The 21136-nt window shown below is 40.1% G+C and overlaps 2 protein-coding genes across 3 annotated transcripts in view; one reads left to right on the top strand and one right to left on the bottom strand.

Annotated features, from left to right (window-relative positions):
• Positions 1-21136, top strand: part of LOC307167486 (uncharacterized protein) — a 565869-nt gene that overhangs the window by 91364 nt on the left and 453369 nt on the right. The window lies entirely within an intron of this gene.
• Positions 4317-19395, bottom strand: LOC307167491 (uncharacterized protein). The gene is made up of 4 exons (XM_079886641.1): positions 19227-19395; positions 12050-12093; positions 11645-11879; positions 4317-9491 (listed from the first exon to the last, which is right to left on the bottom strand). The coding sequence occupies exons 3-4, from the start codon at positions 11727-11729 to the stop codon at positions 8476-8478; spliced, it is 1101 nt and encodes a 366-aa protein (XP_079742767.1). The 5' UTR covers positions 11730-11879; positions 12050-12093; positions 19227-19395; the 3' UTR covers positions 4317-8475.

The raw sequence follows: 21136 nt of genomic DNA on the forward strand, positions 1-21136 counted from the left end.
TATACTTTTAAAAATGATTGGCTGAAATCACTAAGTTATGTGTTTGCTATTGTATTCTGAAACTGTCTGATTGTTGAAACTGGCACTTATTTTCATACAATTAGCCTTTGTTGACACCTGTTGGTGTGTGAAAACACTAAGTTGCTGTTGAAGTGATTGTCTTTAGTGGTTCTGGAGAGATTTGACAGGTGAAATGGACTGGTATTTTCATACAATTTGCCATTACTGCCACCTGCTAGTGAGTGAGTGCTGTGTGAGTTGCTTTTGAAGTAGACCTAATTGTATGGCAGTAAAGGGAAATATTTTGTGAACCGGTCTGAAAGTTTAAAAAGATTGGTATATTCATACAAGTAGCCTTTGTTGCCATCTAGTTCATTATGCAAATAAATGATAGGCTGTTACTGTTTTACACAGTGATATGTTCCAAACGATGCATCTTAAAATTGACAACTGGTCCCTGGAATTTTTTTTATGAATATGCTGGTCCCTGGCACAAAAAAGGTTGGGAACCCCTGCCTTACACAACATACCAAGGTGGTCAATCCATTGTATTTTTTTTTTTTTTAATTGTATTATTTCATATTAAATATTTATTTTATATACATTGTATTTATAATTAATATTATGTTATAATTCTGTTATAATTATTATTATTGCTATTAGTATTACCTATTATCCGACTGCGCAAGACTTGTCTTTTGTGTGCATGTGCTTGTCAAATATTGTCAAACATTTTGTTAAAGATTATAACATCTTTGACAACCCCCCAAAAAAAGTTTGTGAGTGTGTGCATCTGAGTGAGAGTTTGTGAGTGTGTGCATCTGTGAGCGTAGTGTAGAGAACAAGTTCTGATGTTCAAACAAATCCTGTTAAGTTTTCTGATTTGTATTTTTCTTGAATTTTTTATAAATTATTTATTGTTCTGACAGCTCAGGTTCTTTTAAACAAAATATACATCTTTTTGTGCACTTTAGAATTAATAAAAATAATAAATTAATAAATTAATTATCTGTGAAGAAATGCATTAACAGGGAAAACCGCACGCTCTAATTTGGCGCAAAGGTGGCAACATAAAACAAACCCAAGCGTTAATAAAACTCCAAAAACACATTGAACTGTTGGCGGAAAAAAGCATACATAAACTTGTTCCGGTATTTTGGCACTTCCATAATTAATATCAACTCAAAACTTCACTTAATACAGCCTATTACTTGTCAATTAATAAACTAATATAACTATATGAATATATATCATGAATCAAAAGTAACTACAATTCTTATAATATAAATATAACAAATAATTTGCAGTAAAAGATGGACAATTTGGTCTCTAGAGTTTGTTTCACACTATAAACTGCTTTGATTTGGAGTGAGAGATACACGGGGAATGGCTTTATTGTATCAGGTACATGTCACTGAATTGATTGGCCCAGTTTTGGTCTGCGATCTCTAACCCATAGCATGTCTCGTGGACGATGCTCTAGCGGAAGGGATGGTAGCCACCACCGCTGGTGGTAGGGTACTCAACCTGCCTCGTCCCATCCAGGAGCCACACGTGGAGGTTCCAAAGATCGGGACGAGGGTGCCAAGGGTGCCCCGTCTCTGAGAAAGGAGGTCATTCCTCAGAGGAATTGGCCATGGAGGTGCTGTCGCGAGGAGTACTAGTTCAGAGAACCAGGTCCAGTTGTGCCAATAAGGGGCAACCAAAATGACCTGCTCCTTGTCCTCCCTGATCTTGCACAGAGTCTGTGCAAGAAGGCTCACTGGGGGAAACGCATACTTGCGGAGGTGCATTGTCATGACCATAGTGAAGCGGCCTCCCCTGAAGCGGGGAGGAGACTGTGCGAACTGAATCGCATAGCCGAGCCTGATGGTTCGGGAGACCCAGCGGAACAGGTTGGGAGCTCTAGCCAGGCTCCCAAGAACTGTGCCAGCAGGGTCATGCAAACCACAGACGTACCCTCAGTGGTGCAACGGAATGACCGGCCCGGACGTAGGTGGCATAGTGGCCCGGTGTGGGGGCACAGTCATTAGCCGCATCCTGCCAGAGGAGGCCAGGGAAGGACCAGTGTTACACGGGGGCGTGCTTTGGCAGGGGTCTGGCGACAGAGGGGGACGAAAGTGGCGAGGGGCTCAGAGGAAGGAGCATCAGTTCTTGAAACAATAGATTCTCCCCTGGCCCTCCATCGGAGGAAGGAGTGGCCCTGCTACTAACTCCTGAGAAGAACTGAGCCCTAACTCCAAGCTGCCCATCTCGAGAGTGCTGCTTAGCCTGGCGTTTGGCCGGCTAAGGGGCAGAGACTGGCAGTGCCGCCCTCCTGCATCCCGCTCCTGCCCGGGGGCGGTGAAGGCTCGAGGAGAGGAGTCGCAGGAATGCGGCCTAGGCAAGAAGCAGACTAAGGAGACCGCACGGACGGATGACCGTTGGTGCAGAAGGCCTCAGTCCACTTCAGGGAAGGGTCGAAGACTGTTGGGCGCAGTCCTCAACCACACCGCCGAGCAAGCCGCCGGTCTCAAGAGTGCTGCCTAGCCAGGGATTTAGCTGGCTAAGGGGTGGAGATTGGTGGTGCCGCCCTCCTGCAACCCTCTCCTGCTCGGGGCCAGAGAAGGCTCGAGGAGCCTCTGCGGGAAGCAGACTAAGGAGACCGAATGGACGGATCACCGTTAGGCCATCCTTAAAAATATTCTTGTTTGCCGTAACCCGACCGACCCAGTCAATTTAGGTCCGACCCAATTATTTATTTTTTTCCCTTTTAGTCCGACCGACTTGCCGATTGTAAACTTGCGTTAAGACCGAGCGATTTTTTTTTTTACTCTTCAAACAACTAATACAAATGCAATAAAATGATATTAATTGTATTTTATTGTGAATAAATAGGCCTACATAGGCTACAAACGTAGGCTACGCTCTTTCTTTTAAATAAAAACCCGTGGTGTCATCTATGATTATAAGGGCTGTGTAGGCTGTAGGCCTATGCGAAATGAAAGCGAAATCGCGACACTCAGATCCACGAAAAATATGTTTTAGTAGGCTAATTCTATGAATTACACTGCGCAAACCAAAAGTAGGCTATTATACCCACCGGATGAAGAGGGATCGGCTCTCCACAGAACATAATTTATAGCCTATTCATTTTATTTTATTTTTCGTGTTCGCATTTATGAGGAAGAAACAATGTTACGGACGTGACCGCTCTGAAAGCGGCAATTAAAACTTCACAGAGATCTCAAACAGGCATTTAAAACACCAAATATTAAGAATGGGCATATTAAGCAAAATAAAATTCGATGATTGATCGAAAATTGTATCTCTCCCCCCACATGCTCACCGGCAACGCTCCGACAGTAAATTTCTCTGTAGGCTACTGTCTAGGCCTGTGTTGTCATTAAAAAACGATTTAGTTTCATATTCATGTTTAAATAAAATAATATTTATTTTTTAAATTTCATGTTGATTATATGAAAAGTGAATAGCATGAATAAGATAAGATGATCCCGAAAATATCGGAAGACAAATGGAGTGGGCAGACATGATTTTAACCACTTCATTAAGTTTGTTTTTGTAGAAAGTCTGTCTTTAAAGTGAATTTCGTTTTGTATTAATTGTATCTTAATTTTGATCAATGTTTCATCAACCAATTTCCTGTATTTAATAAGAGGTAGGCTAAATAAGGCAATATAAATTCAGGACACGGAGTCGCCGGCGCGTGAACTGGAGCTGGTCTCTTAAATGAACCGAAACTCAGCGTATAAGCTACTTGCCTCACAGACCTGAGATATAGGCCTATATATAAAAAAGCATGAAATGTACACTTTTAAACAAAACAATTCAAAACGAAAGAAAACAGACTGCTCTCTGCTTATGTAATGAAATGTGCATTTCTCTCTGGCGCGTTCACTAGGCTACTGCGAAGATCGCGTCAGCATCGTCAACTTCATCTTTGACACAGAAAACACTTGTTTATTAATAAACAATTGAAATGTCTCCTTGATATATTTGACATACTAATAATCATCACTTTTCCCAATTCTGACAGCTTAGGCGCGTTATTGGCAGCGCTCCCGTTACATGAATAGGCCTATAATATTACCGCTATAATATTATTCTTTGGTGTTCAGTTTATACAGGTTTTCTAATTGTTATTTAATATATATATATATATATATATATATACTTGGCACGAAGTTCTGGAAAACTGTCAGTGAAGTCCCGATATGCAAATTTGACCAAAATTGTACTTTTTTTTTTTACATCGAATCTCGGAAAAAAAAATATAGACCGACCAACCGACCTTTTTTTTTTTTTTTTTTGCTGTTACGGCAAACCAAGATATTTTTAAGGATGGCCTTAGTGCAGAAGGCCTCAGTCTGCTTCAGGGGGTCGAAGGCTGTAGGGTAGAGTCCTCAACCACACCGCCGAGGAGCCCAGCCTGGGACATGAGGGAGCTGTGAAAATTAATTCTCAGACCCCCTCACATCAACCTGGCTGACCCATTCCTGGACCACACTTGTGGACATCACCTGGCCCAGGGATCACGCAGGAACCTATGTTGCCTGTAGAGCGAGGTCAGTAGTGTGCGTGGTGGATCGACCAGCCCGGACATGGGAGCATATCCCTGCGTGGGGGCGTGGTCGAGTTTTCGCATTCTGTCAGTGTTGGCCAGGGGAGGACCAGCGTTCTACGGCGGCCTTGTCTGACAGAACTCCCGGGTCAGCACTGCCTCAAAGGTGAAGGCGACACACAGCACTGTATGCCTGTGCCACGATAGTGACAGAGAATATACAGCCCATGATCGCCACGCGATCGAGTGCAGCGAAGGCGGAGGATGCCCGCGGGCCGTGATAAGTCACCGGGACTCTTGCGAGCCGGAGGCGTTCTGATGCACGTCCGGGAGAAAGGCTCTGGGGGCGAGTGCTGTAGAGCAACACGTCCAGGAACCAATCATCAAGCCTACAGCGCTCGGGGGAGGGCGGCGCCACTCCAACCGATGCTTTCAGCTGCCCGGGAAAGCATGGCCATCAGCTATAGATCTGACTCGACTAATGCTAACACTCCCGAAGGAGGCAACACAGTCAAATCCTCATTTCCAGAGGAATCAAGCCCGCCTTGTGATGCTGTGAGTGACATAACACCATCTGCTGGAGGCCCGAATGAAAACACTGGGTCCCCGAGAGGAACCAGGCACACACAAAAGCCACACGGTTTGCGATGTGGAGGGGGGCGTGGCCCGAGGAAAGCTCGTCTGTATTATGCCACACCATAACCCTCAGATCAGCCTGTAAATACACGTCCAGTAAATACACGAGCGAGCCGTTTTGAAAAAGACAGCTTTTCAAAGAGAGAAAAAAGTTCAGCAGAGTGCTGAAGCACCCAGGTAGAAACATACACACTGTCGGCAGATCACTGCACAGATCAGCAGCAGGCAATGCTATCTTGCTGGAACGTGCTGTCACACGAACACACTGAAGAGCCGCTCGTCTCGTCGAGTGAAGATGATTCAGAATGGCTTGTAGGAGTGAAGAGAACTCTTGGCTCCGAAGCAAAAACATATCTGCATGTTGCCAGCGTACTTCCTTATATACCCACGACGTGGGGAGGACTTACGCTATGCAAATTCATGGCATTTTCTTGCCATTGGCTCGTTTTGTATACTCGAAGGTGAGAGGCTAAGCAAAACCCCATTTGTCGTCACTGACATAACTCGTAGTGACCACGAAAGGGAAAGCCAGTTTGTTCAAACTAATCTTGAACTTTACCTTTTAGCAAATGAAACCGGCTTTGTGCAACAGGCCACAGGACATTTTTGTTGTTGTTGTTTTACTAGAGAAAAAGAACTGCCTTACACTGACAGCTAAATGACAAGTCAGAAAGTTACTTCCACAAAACTAACGTCACAGAACTAAAGTTTATTTCACTATACGTTTGCTTTATATGAATCTCATTTATTTTAATTAATGGATCTGTAGAAACCTTTTACTCACAAAAATCACACATTGTCAGTGAAATGGTCATTTTATTTGTTGTTATTGTACAGAGTTATTGTACAGATATACATTATTGTACATATACCTGTTTATGTAATAACATGCTTTATGTAACTAAACCAAGCGGCAACCTCCCCGTCTCTCTCTTGAAACCAACACGGAAGTGAGTTAAACTGCAATTCATTGACTGGCCGCTTGAGGCTGGCTGCAGGCTGTATCTCCCCCATGTTAAAATTACCAACTTTACAGCAGAAAAAAAACATGTTTACAGCCTGGTTCTCTCGGTGGCTTTGGTCTATACAGCTAATTTTGCCCTTCAAAACAACTGTGAGGGGGGTGAATTTTTTTATAACTCATCCGTTTAGTTGATTAATATTTAAAGTTCTGCATAATTAAGGGTGTGTCCACTTTTGAGTGACAGGTGGATTCCCGCTGATGTCAATGCTAGCCGTTTGCCTGCTGTTACTAGCCGTCACTTCACCTCAGCAAATTTTAGCTGCTGAACTTGCCATTTCTGCAATGTTTGTGCTTTTTTCGGGATTATTTCATACAATTTAATTACACCCATTACTTCGCCCATGGCTTAGGATTCCGTCGTTGTCGTCGAGTATCGTTCGAGAGAACAACCAGCGCTGTATTTCAGTTGTTTTCCTCTGTGAACATGCACTAATGGATGTCTCCCAATTTCGTTGGTTTTTGGAGTTTTCAGATTTAAAAACGTCAATAAAGGCTTGTTCGTTCTGCTCTCACGAAACAGATTGATTATAATATGCTTATGTAACGTTACCATCAGATTAAATCCTGCAGGTGTCGGCGCTTTCTCCGTCCATGCAATAAATGCACATCCTTGAATGAGCGTGGATTTCTAGCGCATTTACTTGAACTATTTCATAGGCAATATATCTATGGTTTAACCCATTTGAGAGGCGGCCAAAATCAGAATTTAAAATGGACTGAATAAGCTCTCTACGAACTTGACGAGCGATGCCGCGCTGACGGGCCATAGACTATAAAAAAAAGAGTGACTGACATGTATGCACATAAATCACTGTCACACACACTCTCTCAGAGTAATAGTTACTACATCATACATTTTCAACTAGCAGAATAGTCCAGAATCACAATACACAGTCTCGCTTGTAGCAATGTCTTTTAATAATGTTTCGAAGGGCAAAAACTTTTAATTGGCTTTACATCATCAACTGTCACTTTAGCTCGAGGCCCTGTGCAGTCGCAGACTTGGTACTTTCCATAGGGTACTTTCAGTAGCATTACCTCCCAAGCCTGAGCTAACTTGATCACGTCGAGCGGTGAGCGTGGTTTCAGATAGCCAGGCTCTTCCAGCTCCACCAACGCCCCGCCTCTTTGCCCATTTTCTGTTATCCGAGAGTGACGCAAGGTGACGTGAGGCCAAGATGGCGACGGCCGACTCCGCCCACTTTAGGCTTCAAAAATGCTCTTCAGAAACCTACGGGTGACGTCACGGACACTACGTCCAAAAAGTAGAAAAAACTGATCAAATTCAGGGAATTGTTTCATATATTAACAAATAACTGATTGTTGTTTTTCTACATTTCTTTCTAGTCTCTTTTAATTTTGGTATTTCTTTGAGTAAGCGTTCAATCAAAATAATTTTCAATAATTTTCTTGTTCTCCAACATATAACACAATTCTTGTGGCATTCCCAGCAACACTAGCTTATTAGTTAACCACACATTTACTTAATGTGAAGGTAACACTTTACAATAGCAGGGCATGAATAATCATGTACTAATACCTGCATTAATAGTTATTGATAGTTACTTCAACATTAACTTATGATTAGTGAAGATATGAACTAATCATGAACCAATGAAGAGTGATCCTTAATTATGACAGGAGTCATAATGCTTCATGCATGAATAACAGCAGCCTTAAACATGTTAGTACATGTTAGACAGATAATGTTAATGCATTAAAGTTTACGGGTAAACTAAATCAATCAGGCTCCATAGAATAAAAAATAAATATTTTGACTTTGAAATACATTTAAACAATTTATTGAAATACATTTAAACAATTTATTAGTCATAATTTAAACTACATCAGCAGCTTCATCATAAACATTACTGAAAGGCACATGATTAGTTTGTCATTAATTTCACTGATTCTCCTAATCAAACATAGAAATCATTATCATTATGACTCCTGTCATAGTTAAGGATCACTCTTCAGTGGTTCATATCTTCACTAACCATGAGTTCATGTTGAAGTAACTATTAATTCAAGAATTAGTACATGATTATTCATGCCTTGTTATTGTAACGTGTTACCTGTGAATCTAACAAAACATTTGCTCACTATAACACAGAACAATGCTTTTTAATATGAGTCCCTAGATTGACTTGATTGGGTGAAACTCTTCCCACACTGAGTACAGTCGTACGGCTTCTCTCCAGTGTGAACTCGCTCGGAAAATCTCATCACAATATAGGCACTTGTAAGGTCTTTCTCAAGTATGAACTCTTTGATGACTTTTCAGATGGTCAGCTCTAGTGAATCTCTTCCCACAGTCACAACACACATGATCTTTCACTTCATTGTGTGTTTTCTGGTGCAGTTTTAAACAGAACAGCCGAGAAAAACTCTTTCCACACTGAGTGCATGTATACGGTTTCTCTCCAGTATGAATTCTCATGTGTATCTTAAGGTCTCCTTTCTGTTTGAAACTCTTCTCACACTGAGTACAGTCGTACGGCTTCTCTCCAGTGTGAACTCGCTCGTGTAATTTCAGAGATTCAAACCGAGTGAAACTCTTGTCACAATATGAGCACTTGTAGGGTTTTTCTCCAGTATGAATTCTTTGGTGCTGTTTCAGATTATCAGCTCTAGTAAAGCTCTTCCCACAGTCACAACACACATGATCTCTCACTTCATCATGTGTTTTCTGGTGCAGTTTAAAACTGTACAGCCTTGAAAAACTCTTTCCACAGAGAGAACACACATAAGGCCTCTCATCTGAATGAACTTTCAGGTGATCTTTTAGATTTGATGATGAAATAAAATATTTACCACAGTGATCACAGTTAAATGGTTTTTCTCCAGAGTGAATGTGCAGATGATACTTGAGACCCGATTCACCAGTGAAACTCTTTCCACACTGAGTACATGTAGGCCTATACAATTTCTCTCCAGTGTGAATTCTCATGTGTATTTTAAGGGTTTCTTTCCGTGTGAAACTCTTTCCACACTGAGTACATGCATACAGTTTCTCTCTAGTGTGAATTATCATGTGTTTGTGAAGGGTTTCTTTCCGTGTGAAACTCTTTCCACACTGAGTACATGTATACAGTTTCTCTCCAGTGTGAATTATCATGTGTATTTTAAGGTTTCCTTTCTGAGTGAAACTCTTTCCACACTGAGTGCAGGTGTGCGTCTTTTTGGCTTTTGTTCTCTGAATTGTAAAGTTATGATGTTCCTCCTCCACTTCATTCAGTTCTTGTCTTTGCTCTTTCACTCTCACCTGGTCTAAAATACACAGAAATACAGTTAGAATCAGTTCAAGTGAACCCTTATTTAATAGCAGAAAGCTACAGAGATCAGTGCCCGGTTGCATAAAGCACCTTAAGTGTAATTTTCCCTTAAGTTCGCCCTTATGTTTCCCTTAAACCTAAGGGTGTTGCAGATAAAAACCCTTAAGTGTTACTTAGGGTTTCTTTAAGTGAAACGTCATAAACACTTAGAATTTCCCTTAAATGCTGTTTTTTCACTTAAATAATCCCTTAAGAAGCGTTAAGTGTTGCATAAAACCCCTTAACGGTCATTTCCCTAAGTATAACTTAAGGTTTGGAAATCGTAACCTTAAGAGTAACGCGGACAAAAATAAGACGACATGGCTGAATTTATGGAACCAGCTGAAGATCATTATGTGCCAAGAAGAATTTTTAGGGATAGGGAGAACCCTTTGGACCATCTTAGCGATGAAAAATTGTTGCAAGACTACCGATTTGATCGACGCGCAATATTTGCGCAATAAATCGCTAACAAACTAGAGAGCGACCTTGACCATGTCACACATCGCAACCACTCTTTACCTGCGGTGTTACAACTGCTAATAGCACTGTGTTTTTTTGCAACTGGGAGTTTTCAGTAGTGGGATGTTTTACATGTGCATAAATCGGCTACCATTCAATAAATGTAGGCTACAATTAGTGTGTATCGGATTTTCAGGTGATATTCTCAATTCATTCAGTTAACGGACGCTCTGAGGTAAAGTGTTCAGACTGCAGACAGCAACGATCATGTTTAATTGTACAGTACAGTCATAACATAACGTACAGACATTATCTTAATTCCATAATGTCCTTAAACATAACAATATGCTGGCCATAAACTGAGAAAGTGCGCGCCCGGTGTGTGATACAGTTGTAGACGCGACGCGGCGTGTTAAGTGTTTTGCGTATCTATGGCAACAACAGACTTTTATAACGTGAATCCAGGATCGCTGTCGTGAAACACTTAAATGTTTCCCTTACCTAAGAGAACCGTTTAAGAGATTATATGCAACACCCTTAAGTTATTCTCTTAGGTAAGGGGAAATCGCCCCTTAAGTATCATACTTAAGGGAAAAACTTAAGGTGCTTTATGCAACCGGGCACAGATCTTTTACTTTTTGTTATGTCATTCACTTGTTAATATAGTAAAAATATGTTTGACAACTAGGGCTGTCGTGAAAAGGTTGAGGTATCCAAGGAAAGCGAAATTTGTCATATCATCCTTTTAACGTTTAAGGGTATTTACCATGAATGGCATCAAGTCAAGTCAAGTCAAGTCTATTTGTATAGCGCTTTTCACAATACAGATTGTATCAAAGCAGCTTCACAGTATTAAATTAAAATAATACAACAAGGTTTGTTTCTAGTGGAATTTAATGATTGATAAAAATTAATATCCCCAAAATATCCCCAATTGAGCAAGCTAAAGGCAACAGTGGCAAGGAACCGAAAAACTCCATCAAGTGACCTAATGGTGACCTGAAACTCCATCAGGTGACCATCAGTGTCATCGCTGGTCAGGATCCACAGCACGAGGAAACCACGGAAAAAAAAAATGAATCAATGCCATTGGTCTCTATTAAGTGAAGCATCAGCTTCTGTGTTACCCATGCGACGCATTGCTGGTCAAGCTGAGCCTTGAAAAGTGGAGCTCAAAGTTAAAAATAATTAACACCTTGTTTGATTACTATCTTTTTATGAATCAGCATTTTTGAACGGTTTAATGACTCACTCAAAGACAGTCCGTTGCAGTAAAAATGTAGCCTAACTGAGTGACAGTCTTTCAATGCGCAGAGACGCGGTTTAGTTTCGGTTACATTGGTTACTGAAAATGTACTTGTGTTTTTGTGCATGCTGACCACATCGTAACACTTATTTATATAGCAACAAATAAATAAAAAAAAAAAAAAAAAAAAAAAATATGGCGATAATACCGCATACCACGCTATTGAGCCACTCAAAATTACCGCAAGGGAAAATCCTTTATCGTGACAGCCCTATTGACAACTGCTATATACAAGGTTATGATCATTTGGATGTATTTTTCTAATTTATCATCCATATACTGCTTATTAATTCACATCTACCAAAGCAGTCAACGATGAAGAATCAAGAATGGACACCAACCTATTTGTTCCTCAGTATCTTCATGTTTTATTCTGGATGGTTCTGGATCACTCATGTCTTCAATCTCCTCTTTAATAAACTCCATCTTTAACAGTCACACAGATTTCAGCTGCTACTCCTGGAGTTTGTCCTTCCCTTGTAGGATGATGGGAATATTCCCAGTATTTATTGGTGAATTGTTGTGGGAGGGGCTTCACTGCAGGTGTGAACTGTGAACACTGTGTTTTTATCCAATCTGCATTTAAAAGTACAGAGTCATCATGTTAAACTGAGCAGCTCTTAGTCTCCTAAAGTTCCCTGTTTTCAGCTTATTCATTATGGTGATGTCTGAGATCTTCTGTAAATTGGCACATTAAGCTCATTTTATTGGTGTCAACAGGCTGAAACAAACTACAGCATCATCACCTTTAACTTCAGTTCTTGCCTTTGCTCTTTCACTTCCACTGGGTCTGAAACATATTAAAACATTAAGTTGTTAGAATGAGCTCAAGGAGGATAAATGTGAATTTTCAAGTGAACCCTGATTTAATAACAGATAACAAGTGAGATCTGCTTATCAAATATTATATTTTTGATGTACCAAAGGTTAGTTTTGTCATCCTCTTGTTAAAGGTCAAAATGTAAACGACAACTGCTGTACAAGATTATGATATAAGTGCATTTATATTCCTAGATTATTTGATTTCACAGCTCTTATGATTGGCATCAAATAATATAGCCTATTAAGCATTTTAACTAATTACATTTTTTATAAAATCAGACATCATTATATTTAACGTTGAAAATTATGTTTTGTGTAAAAGGTAACTATAGAATTAAAGGGGCTATATGTAGTTTTCAGCGGCCTCTAGCGGTGATGTTTCAGATTGCAACCAATACAAGCGAGTGCTTGTGCGCATGCTCGAACTCATGAGCAAGCACTCTGGGTACCGGCCAGACTGAGACGCAACACACCGGAGAAAGCATCACACAACATGCTGGAAACTCAGGTAAACTCCCACTGCAACGTTACAATAATAGGCTATTAATGTTAGCTTACCTGTCCAATAGGATGAAAGCCAACTCCGGGTCTGTTTTTATACCCAAAACAAAGCGGCGGTTTTTCCATGATTCAAAAGCCCTGCCGATGTTGATCCGTGTTTTCGTCCGTAGTTGATCCGAATCACGTTTGGCCTGACGAGCTTCAGCAGATAAAACTTTTTTTGTTGTTTTTTATCAATATGTGGAGTTTGTGTTGGAGTCTGTGTTGCATAAGTCATAAGTCCATGTCATATGTTGCAGTGTCGTCACTGTTGAGTGCAAAGTCAGTAGACGAGGCTCGGGAGCGCACATGCAGGTCACGTGACTGGATTTCGCGGTAAATCTGACCCGGCACCTTCACATAGAAATAAGAATACTTGCTTTCAGAGGTAATAGCAAAACCCGCCAAGTGGATCATTTTAATGTGAGATTACAACCCCTTCACACACAGGCAATAAAAAAAAGGATTAATTTTAGTAGAAAAACTACATATAGCCCCTTTAAAAAAAGAGAATCAAGTTATTCAAATAATAGGCTAAATGTTTTGTCTTTCAACTTTCATTATACAAATCAAATTACACACCAGTGAATTTTGACAAAAATGTCTTGTAAATATATAGCAGATTCCTCCAAGCAACACAAATGAACCACATCTGCAGTTTATTGACAGAGGACAGTAGGGCTGCACGACGTATTATTTTAGCATCGATATCGCGATGTGCGCATTCACAACAGTCACATCGCAGGATGTGCGATGTCAAGTATAGGTATCATAGTTGATCCGTGATTCATGATCATTTCATGAGAAGGATGGCGTCTACGCTAATGTAGCCCCTTTGACACAGAGATTCCGGAAAATACACGGATAAAGTGACCCGGGTTTGTTTGATTTTGGTTCATTCACACTGCCAGTGATTTTCCGGAATCAGAGAGTGCGTTCACACACAACCCATACAAATCCCGTAAAGACACGTGACATCGATGTGACTTGAAATGTCTCAGCAGCGCCTTAAGTTTGCTTATGAGCTGCAATTTCTCTCTCGAGAAACCACGCTTGTGCATTTTTTTCTCTGATTCGATCATAAACTTGCGCATTACGTACCGTTTCACAGCTGGCGAACGATACCGGCTTCAGCGTCATCATTACGACTAGGGGTGTAACGGTACACGTATTCGTATTGAACCGTTCGGTACGAGGCTTTCGGTTCGGTGTTCGGTATGCATTTTCAAACCGAACGATTCGTTGGACCATTTTTCCTGCCGACCAAAATTTCGTCATTTCAAATGTAGGCGGGTCGCGCGTGGCAAGCGCGCTCATAAGAGACGCCGACACGACCACAACATTGCCCAACATCAAATGTCAAACGTAATGGAAGCGGAACGAAACTGAGCTACTCGTTATTGTGTGGTTGACGGGCCGTTTATCAGTTTGGACCAATACAGCGCCAGCCGATCTTGATCAAGCGACACTGTTACAACACAGCGCTAAGAGATCCAGTAAAGAAATCATTTGAATTCGCCACAGAAGTAATAACATTGCTGCGAGATCTAGTGAGAAACATTCACATTTGTCCGTTAATAACGGATCAAAAAGCACTGACGTGGAAACCAGGAAGAAACATTGTGCCATGAATGATCTATCCAGTGTCCACAGATCAGCAACATTCACCATGGATTTACTGTAGTAACACTAACTGCAACCATGGAAGTTTGGCAGGAATAGTGGGCTATAATGCCTTCAAGTAACATTACGTCGGTTTTAGTTTGACATTATGAATAAAATTGCTGCCCTCAAATGTTAATCTGAACTAAACTAAACCTTTGTTTATAACTACTACAATATTAGGCTACATTTCATTTTTTCCAAGGAGCTGTTTTGTTTTATATGCTCCTAAGAAGAGTCTATTATAGCTCCATCATTGATCAAAGTAAAAAAAAAAAAAAAAAAAAAAATCATACTTTATTATGTTGGTTTTAATTAAAGAAAAAAAATCTCTGGTATTTCTTTCTTTTTGCTGTATCGAAAACGTACCGAACCGTGACACAAGTGTATCGTATTGAACCGAACCGTGAATTTTGTGAACCATTACACCCCTAATTACGACACGGCATTATAATGGATTTTGTTCACACAGCGCGCGTTCCAGGACTGAACACGGCAATGTTATTAGGTCCCCAACCCGGCATCGATGCCGTCATCAATCCCGGGTCGTTTTTGCGTTCACACAGAAAGCGTTCTGGCAATTTGCCGGCAATTTGCCGGGATCAGCGTGCTGTGTGAAAGGGGCTCATTAGTCTCTGTTTATCCGAGGTTTACTGCAGTCCGCCGGATCCAGGCCGTATCCAGATCTGATGAAGGACCTGCGTCTGGACACGATGACACAACGCAGTCCTTAAGTGTCAACCAGTCCCTCCCCTGTGAAGGCCTCCTTTCCTTCCCTTTACCTCAGTAAAGATAAAATGTTTTCAGGATAATTCCGGTTCGCATGGCTACGCAGACTGAAAATTCTGAATTAGACATTTTTAAGGCCAGACAAGTAGTTTATTGAGGGTTGATTTGTAAAGAAGGACTACACGCCTGCACACACCTTTGGACTGAACACGTAATGCGCGACGATGCCGCATAAACGATGCCGACAATGCTGACTAGGGATGTTAACCGATGACAGTTTGACCGATGGTTGACCGATCAAAGTTGTCGGTAGTAAAAAAAAAAAAAAAAAGGGATCTCTAAATTATGGTATTATGGGGGGGGGGGGGGTAGTGTTCAATGTTGTTATCAATAGAGATATGCAGATGGGGTATTATTTCATCCGCAACCGCATCACATAACTCATCATTCGCACCAATGTTTTTTGACCAGATTTCAAAGCCGCACCCGCCTGCCATCCGCTGATTGTTTTGCGGTCTATGGACGATGCAATGCTCTGCTGATGCGAGCCACAAGAAAGCCCTTGTCTGTTCTAGAAAGGATGCAGCAAAGATATTTAATGTATGAGGCATAGGCCTACGCTGAGTTTCATTCATTTACGATGAGATGCGCTCTAGTTCAACTTCACAATGCAATGCAAGTGAACGCGGCACATCAGAGCCTCCATGTCACGGATATTATATTGTCTCTTATATTTGCTTTTTATTTATGAAGTACATGCAATTGGTTGATGAAACATTTATTAAAATTAAAAGATACAATTTGTACAAAACGAAATTCGCTTTAAAGAAATGCTTTCCACAGAGCAAAACTTCATTAAGTGGTAAAAATCATGTCTGACGATTGCAAATGTTCATTGCTAATGTTTATTATTGCAAATGTTTTTCATTTGTTTAATAAATCTCATAATGATGGCACATCACTAGGTTATATCATAGCTTTTATTTTCTATCTCAAATGATTGGCGGTCGGTCAAGGGGTACTTGGCAAAGAATCAAATACAGTTGGAAACGACGTAGACCATTAATAACACAGACTGTTAACAATTGTTTTTAATTAGTATTTAAACATTCTCTATGATAAAAAATATTTTAATAACACGGTTTTGGCAGTTATAGAGTTGTAATGACGGTGTTCAACTATAACCGTCGGTCTCACGGTTATATAGCCTACTAACCGTCACACCCCTAGTTAGCGCTACCTCAAACTAAAGCGGCGTCTCGATCGGAGCTGTCATTTTCTTAAATGAGCCACGGCAATGTTTCAAATGAGCTTCTAACGCTAGACAAACGCCTTTATTTTCAGCGCGATCATCTTGTACCCAAACCATTTCTAAACTAAGGAGCCATTTGTCCTCCGATTACATACAAGCTCCTTGGCGTTTGCGGGACTCATGTTTCGCGCTGTAGGGGATTTTTAAAAAAGTGTCGTGAGTGGAAGGGCGGCGCTGGGGCAGTGTGTGTGTGAGCGGGAGGCAGAGCAGCAGAGAGATGCGACAGAGTTGCGAAATTGCAGGCGCGGCTCAAAATGGCTGTTATTTCAAATAGCGTAGCATTTTAAACTAAACCGGTTTCAACCGGCTAATGAGGCTCGGTGATCGGCCAGGAAAATTTTCAGTTTTTGCCATCCCTAATGCTGACGTCTGCGTTTTCGCGGGTTTTGCGTTTTTGAGGTTTGCACAGAGATAACGGATAATCGGTTGCACCTTCGAACCTATTTCAGGGAGTGCGTTCTCGAGACACCAGGCACTTTTTTGTGCGGATAGGCGGCCAGAGCGCGTTAAGGGTTTTCCTATTAGAACGGTGTTGTGTTAGCGGCCCCTAAGTTAATAACTAATGATCTTCGCAACGGAAGTGAATCAATCAATCAAAACTAACATTAGCTGGACAATAACTTTTTCCAAGAGCTGTTGTAAAGCATAAACAATCTGTTACGGTAATGTCCTATTATCACTGTAAAGCTGTTGTAAAGCATAAACAATCTGTTACGGTAATGTCCTATTATCACTGTAAAGCTGTTGTAAAGCATAAACAATCTGTTACGGTAATGTCCTATTATCACTGTAAAGCTGTTTTGAAACAATCTATATTGTTAAAAGTGCTATATAAATGAAGGTGACTTGACTTTCTCTTATTTCTGAGCTTGATCAGACACGAGAATTCAGAAAGAAATCGGAAAGCCCTTCCTGCATTGACAATTTTTTGATGGCTGCCAAAGCGTATTTTTGTCCCGCCAAAGCCTTATTTGACCGGTGAGTGATGTAGATGACTGCTGCGCTTGATTAACAGGGAAAGCCCCGGTCGAGCGCGCATTCTCACCGTCTTCAAACTGTCTTGCATTCTCTCCCTCCCTCGCGCATATTAATGAATTGAGTTGACTGAATATCTTTGAAAATTGACACGATGGTAAAAGGTCGGAAGACCGAAGTTTAACGTGAAGCATTCTGAGATTTTTTTTCCCTAAAGTATCATTTTGGCTACGAGAACATTTCTGAGCCAAATGAAGAATAAGATGTGTTCTGGTGACTGGCGTGTTTATTGAACCAATCAGATAGAGTAAATTGAGAGTCATCGAGAAGCTCATTTGATTGGCAACATGAAGAAGGTGGACCCGCCAATGAGTGAGAGAATCGTGCCAAAACTGGAAGCGCATGTAAAAGAAAGACGCAACTGTACAAATCGGGTTATTTCGGGAACTTTTTTGCCCCATGCACACAAGAAGTCATTTAGACATTTGCAGCAGTTTATTTTTTTAACAAAGTTTGATTTTACGCAATTAATCTGTTTTGCACTTCCTGACTCTGTTGGTTTCAGTTGCAAATTGCTGTTCACAGGCTTGCGATATTTTTGGCCGTATTTGTGCGCTAAAACCGCGCCAAAAGTGTAAGCGCAGAAAAATGGAAGTCAGAGGAATACAGATCCTATTTATTTTGTGTTAGCATGAAGCTGCAGTTTCACAATACATGAATTAGCTACACTTACGAATAACTTTATTTACTAATATTTTTTTCTTACACTTGAAAGGCGATTTACACCTTTACAAATCTTCTTTTGCGCATGCAAATTTAATTTACACTTGCAATCTTATGTAGAGTTTCACAAATCTTATCCTGCGCATGCAGTTCTTTATAACATCCTTTTACCTTCATATTAAACCATTCAAGCAAAGACAAATTGAGTGCGCTGTCTGTGATACACACACTCACGACGCACAGAAAGGCTAATCAAACAACAAAAAAGAAAGAGAAAATGACTTTTGCTGCTTTAACAAAGATAATTAATTAAATTAATTATATTTAATTTATACAGTGAAGACTATGCAGTGTTATTTACATTTCATTATTCAATGTCTGACTCTGTACCCGAATACAGATAGATTTACCTGAAAATTGTTTTCATCTATATATTTGTTCTATATGCTTGTAATTTGTTTATTACTTTCTATGCAGATTTACTTCATTAAAAAAAAAAAAAACAGCCCAGTCATTCTAGACTTGATTAATTCTTTCCAAATAGACATAGGCTATTCAAGTCATCTGGTGAAATTGTTTTCATATAGCAATATAGGCTATATTGTAATAAGATAAAATAATAATGCAATGTAATTTTCTCCCAATATCGTGCAGCCACAGAGACAATCAACATTCAATACACACACTTCTTCAGATTCACTGTCTTTCAGCTGAAGGATGCATGAGAAAATACATGTTAATTACCGTCCTCCCTAACAGTAACTGCAATTCATCTAATACACAGGTCACACATATGGCTATAAACATACATTAACAGCAAAATCAAAGATAAACCCATTTAAAAGAAATTTCCACAGACTCAATCCACCAAAATGATATGTTGAGATTTTTTTTTTAAACGCGCGTTAATAAAAGTCCAAAAATACATCAAACTGTTGACAGAAAAACGCATACATAACCTTATCCCGGTTTTATGGCACTTCCATAATATAAACTCAAATCTTCACTAATTGTAACGAGGCTTCATCAAAGTGAGGATCCATTTGCATCTTTATTGTAATCTTGGTCGTACAATCAGGGTCAATCACCAGCAAACACAACAGTAGAGACAAAGCAACTCATAATGTGAAAACAGGCATAAGGTCAGGCAGCAAACTTACATAAATCAGTCCACAATAGAAACAGTCCAGGGCAGGCAGCAAAGAATCACGAAGAGAATAAACAGTCCAAGAGTAATCCACGGGAAGACAAAAACACAGGCAGAAACGCTCAGAGATGTTCACCAGAGCAAAACAAAACTTCTCAATGAGGAACTTCTTCTTCGTCTGTGTTTTTTTATTGGCAGTTTACGAACAAAGTGCATTACCGCCATCTTCTGGATTGAGGTGTGAACTCATTTGGATGTCATTTCATATATGTTACTAAACTAAAAATAAATAAAATAAAGTAAAAATACAAATATTAAAACCTAAATCCTGAGTTTCTTTCATATAGATCATAGCATCCTTAATTATAGATTGCGTGCCAGGCAAACTCAATAGGTTTTTTAAACTCACTCCATTTTCCGTTGCCCTCTCTAGTTCTTTCCTCTTTATCAAGAGTATATGTTTTACATTTCCCACTTCTTCAAAATTAATGTATAATCCAGTCTGGTGTTTTCCTATTAACTTTAGGCAGCATTTAATCATGTGTGCCCTATTCTCAACCTTGTAAGTTTCCTCCTGCGGTCTTAGACTACTGTTCTTTTAAACCATCACTTCCCTTACGAAAAAGAAGTATACTTAAAGTTAATTTTATGAAGTATACTTAAGTAATGTTCAAGTATATTTTTAAGTATACATTATGTAGTAAGTATACTATGTCAATATGTACTTGTAAGTGTACTATTTTAATAGCGCTTGGGACTAAATTGGCCCACTTTTTATATAAAAGTATATGTTTAAGTGTAGCAGTAGTAAACTTTAAGTGCACAACTAGTTCATTATGTTTCTCATTTGTACTGCAAGTGAACTTATGGGTATACTAGTAGTTTATTATTTAATACTTGTAGCAACTTTGAAGTATACATTCAGTAAACTACTAGTTTAGTAGGTTTATACTACAAGTTTTCTTTAAGTGAACTTAACATTATACTTATAGTTGACCATTTATATATTATTTTTGCTCTTTTAGTGTACTCTCAGTAAACTACTAGTTTAGTAGTGTTATACTGCAAGTATACTAGCAAGTTTTCTTTTAGTGAACTTAACATTATACTTAAAGTTTACTAATATATAATTTTTGCACTTGCAGTAGGCCTACTACTATGTTCAAATGTTATTTTTTATACTTGAAAAATACTTTTAAAGGGTAACTAAAGCCCGTTAATAAAAACTGTATTACTGTAATTTAGCGGTAAGCAACTGTAGAATTACTGCATTTAACTGTGAATGTCTATCTATTACTGTGATTACTTTGGTCGCCCCATGGGATGGACTGTCTATTTCGTCCTGGCCGCCAGCTAAGCCGTCAACCCCTGTTCCTGTTCCCCTTCATGGACCTGGCCCCCCATCCCTCCCCCTGATCCTCCACCTTTCCACCTCCCTTCTGGACTCTTGTTTTGTTTTGTAGTTGTGTCTTGGAGCGTCTGGTAGCCGCTCCGTAGAGGGGGGGTTATGACACAACTGATTTAGATGCGCAAACTGTGTGCTGGTGTGATGAGATGTACTAATATCCGTCTGCTCGGGCAGATTCGGCTCAAAGTCGTGCATCTTCGGATGCGGAGGTGCGCGCGCTGTTACAATGACGTCATTTTTGCCGCACACGCGCCTCCGCATCCGAAGATGCACAACTTTGAGCCGAATCTGCCCGAGCAGACGGATATAAGTTTTTTATTACATTCGCGCTCATGCGGACGCGTCGAGTAAAAAAAAGTTTTACAGCTCAGCCACTTCATACTACTACGCTCACTTCAAGCTAACGAAATGCAAGCAAGCTAACGAAACGATGGCTAAGGCACAACCGGCACAACGGAAAAAGCAAAAAACTTATAATTTTCATGTAGAATGGGAACATGATTTTCTATAGTTAA

The sequence above is a fragment of the Squalius cephalus genome, assembly GCF_949319135.1.
Source record: "Squalius cephalus genome assembly, chromosome: 11".
Lineage (NCBI taxonomy): Eukaryota > Metazoa > Chordata > Actinopteri > Cypriniformes > Leuciscidae > Squalius > Squalius cephalus.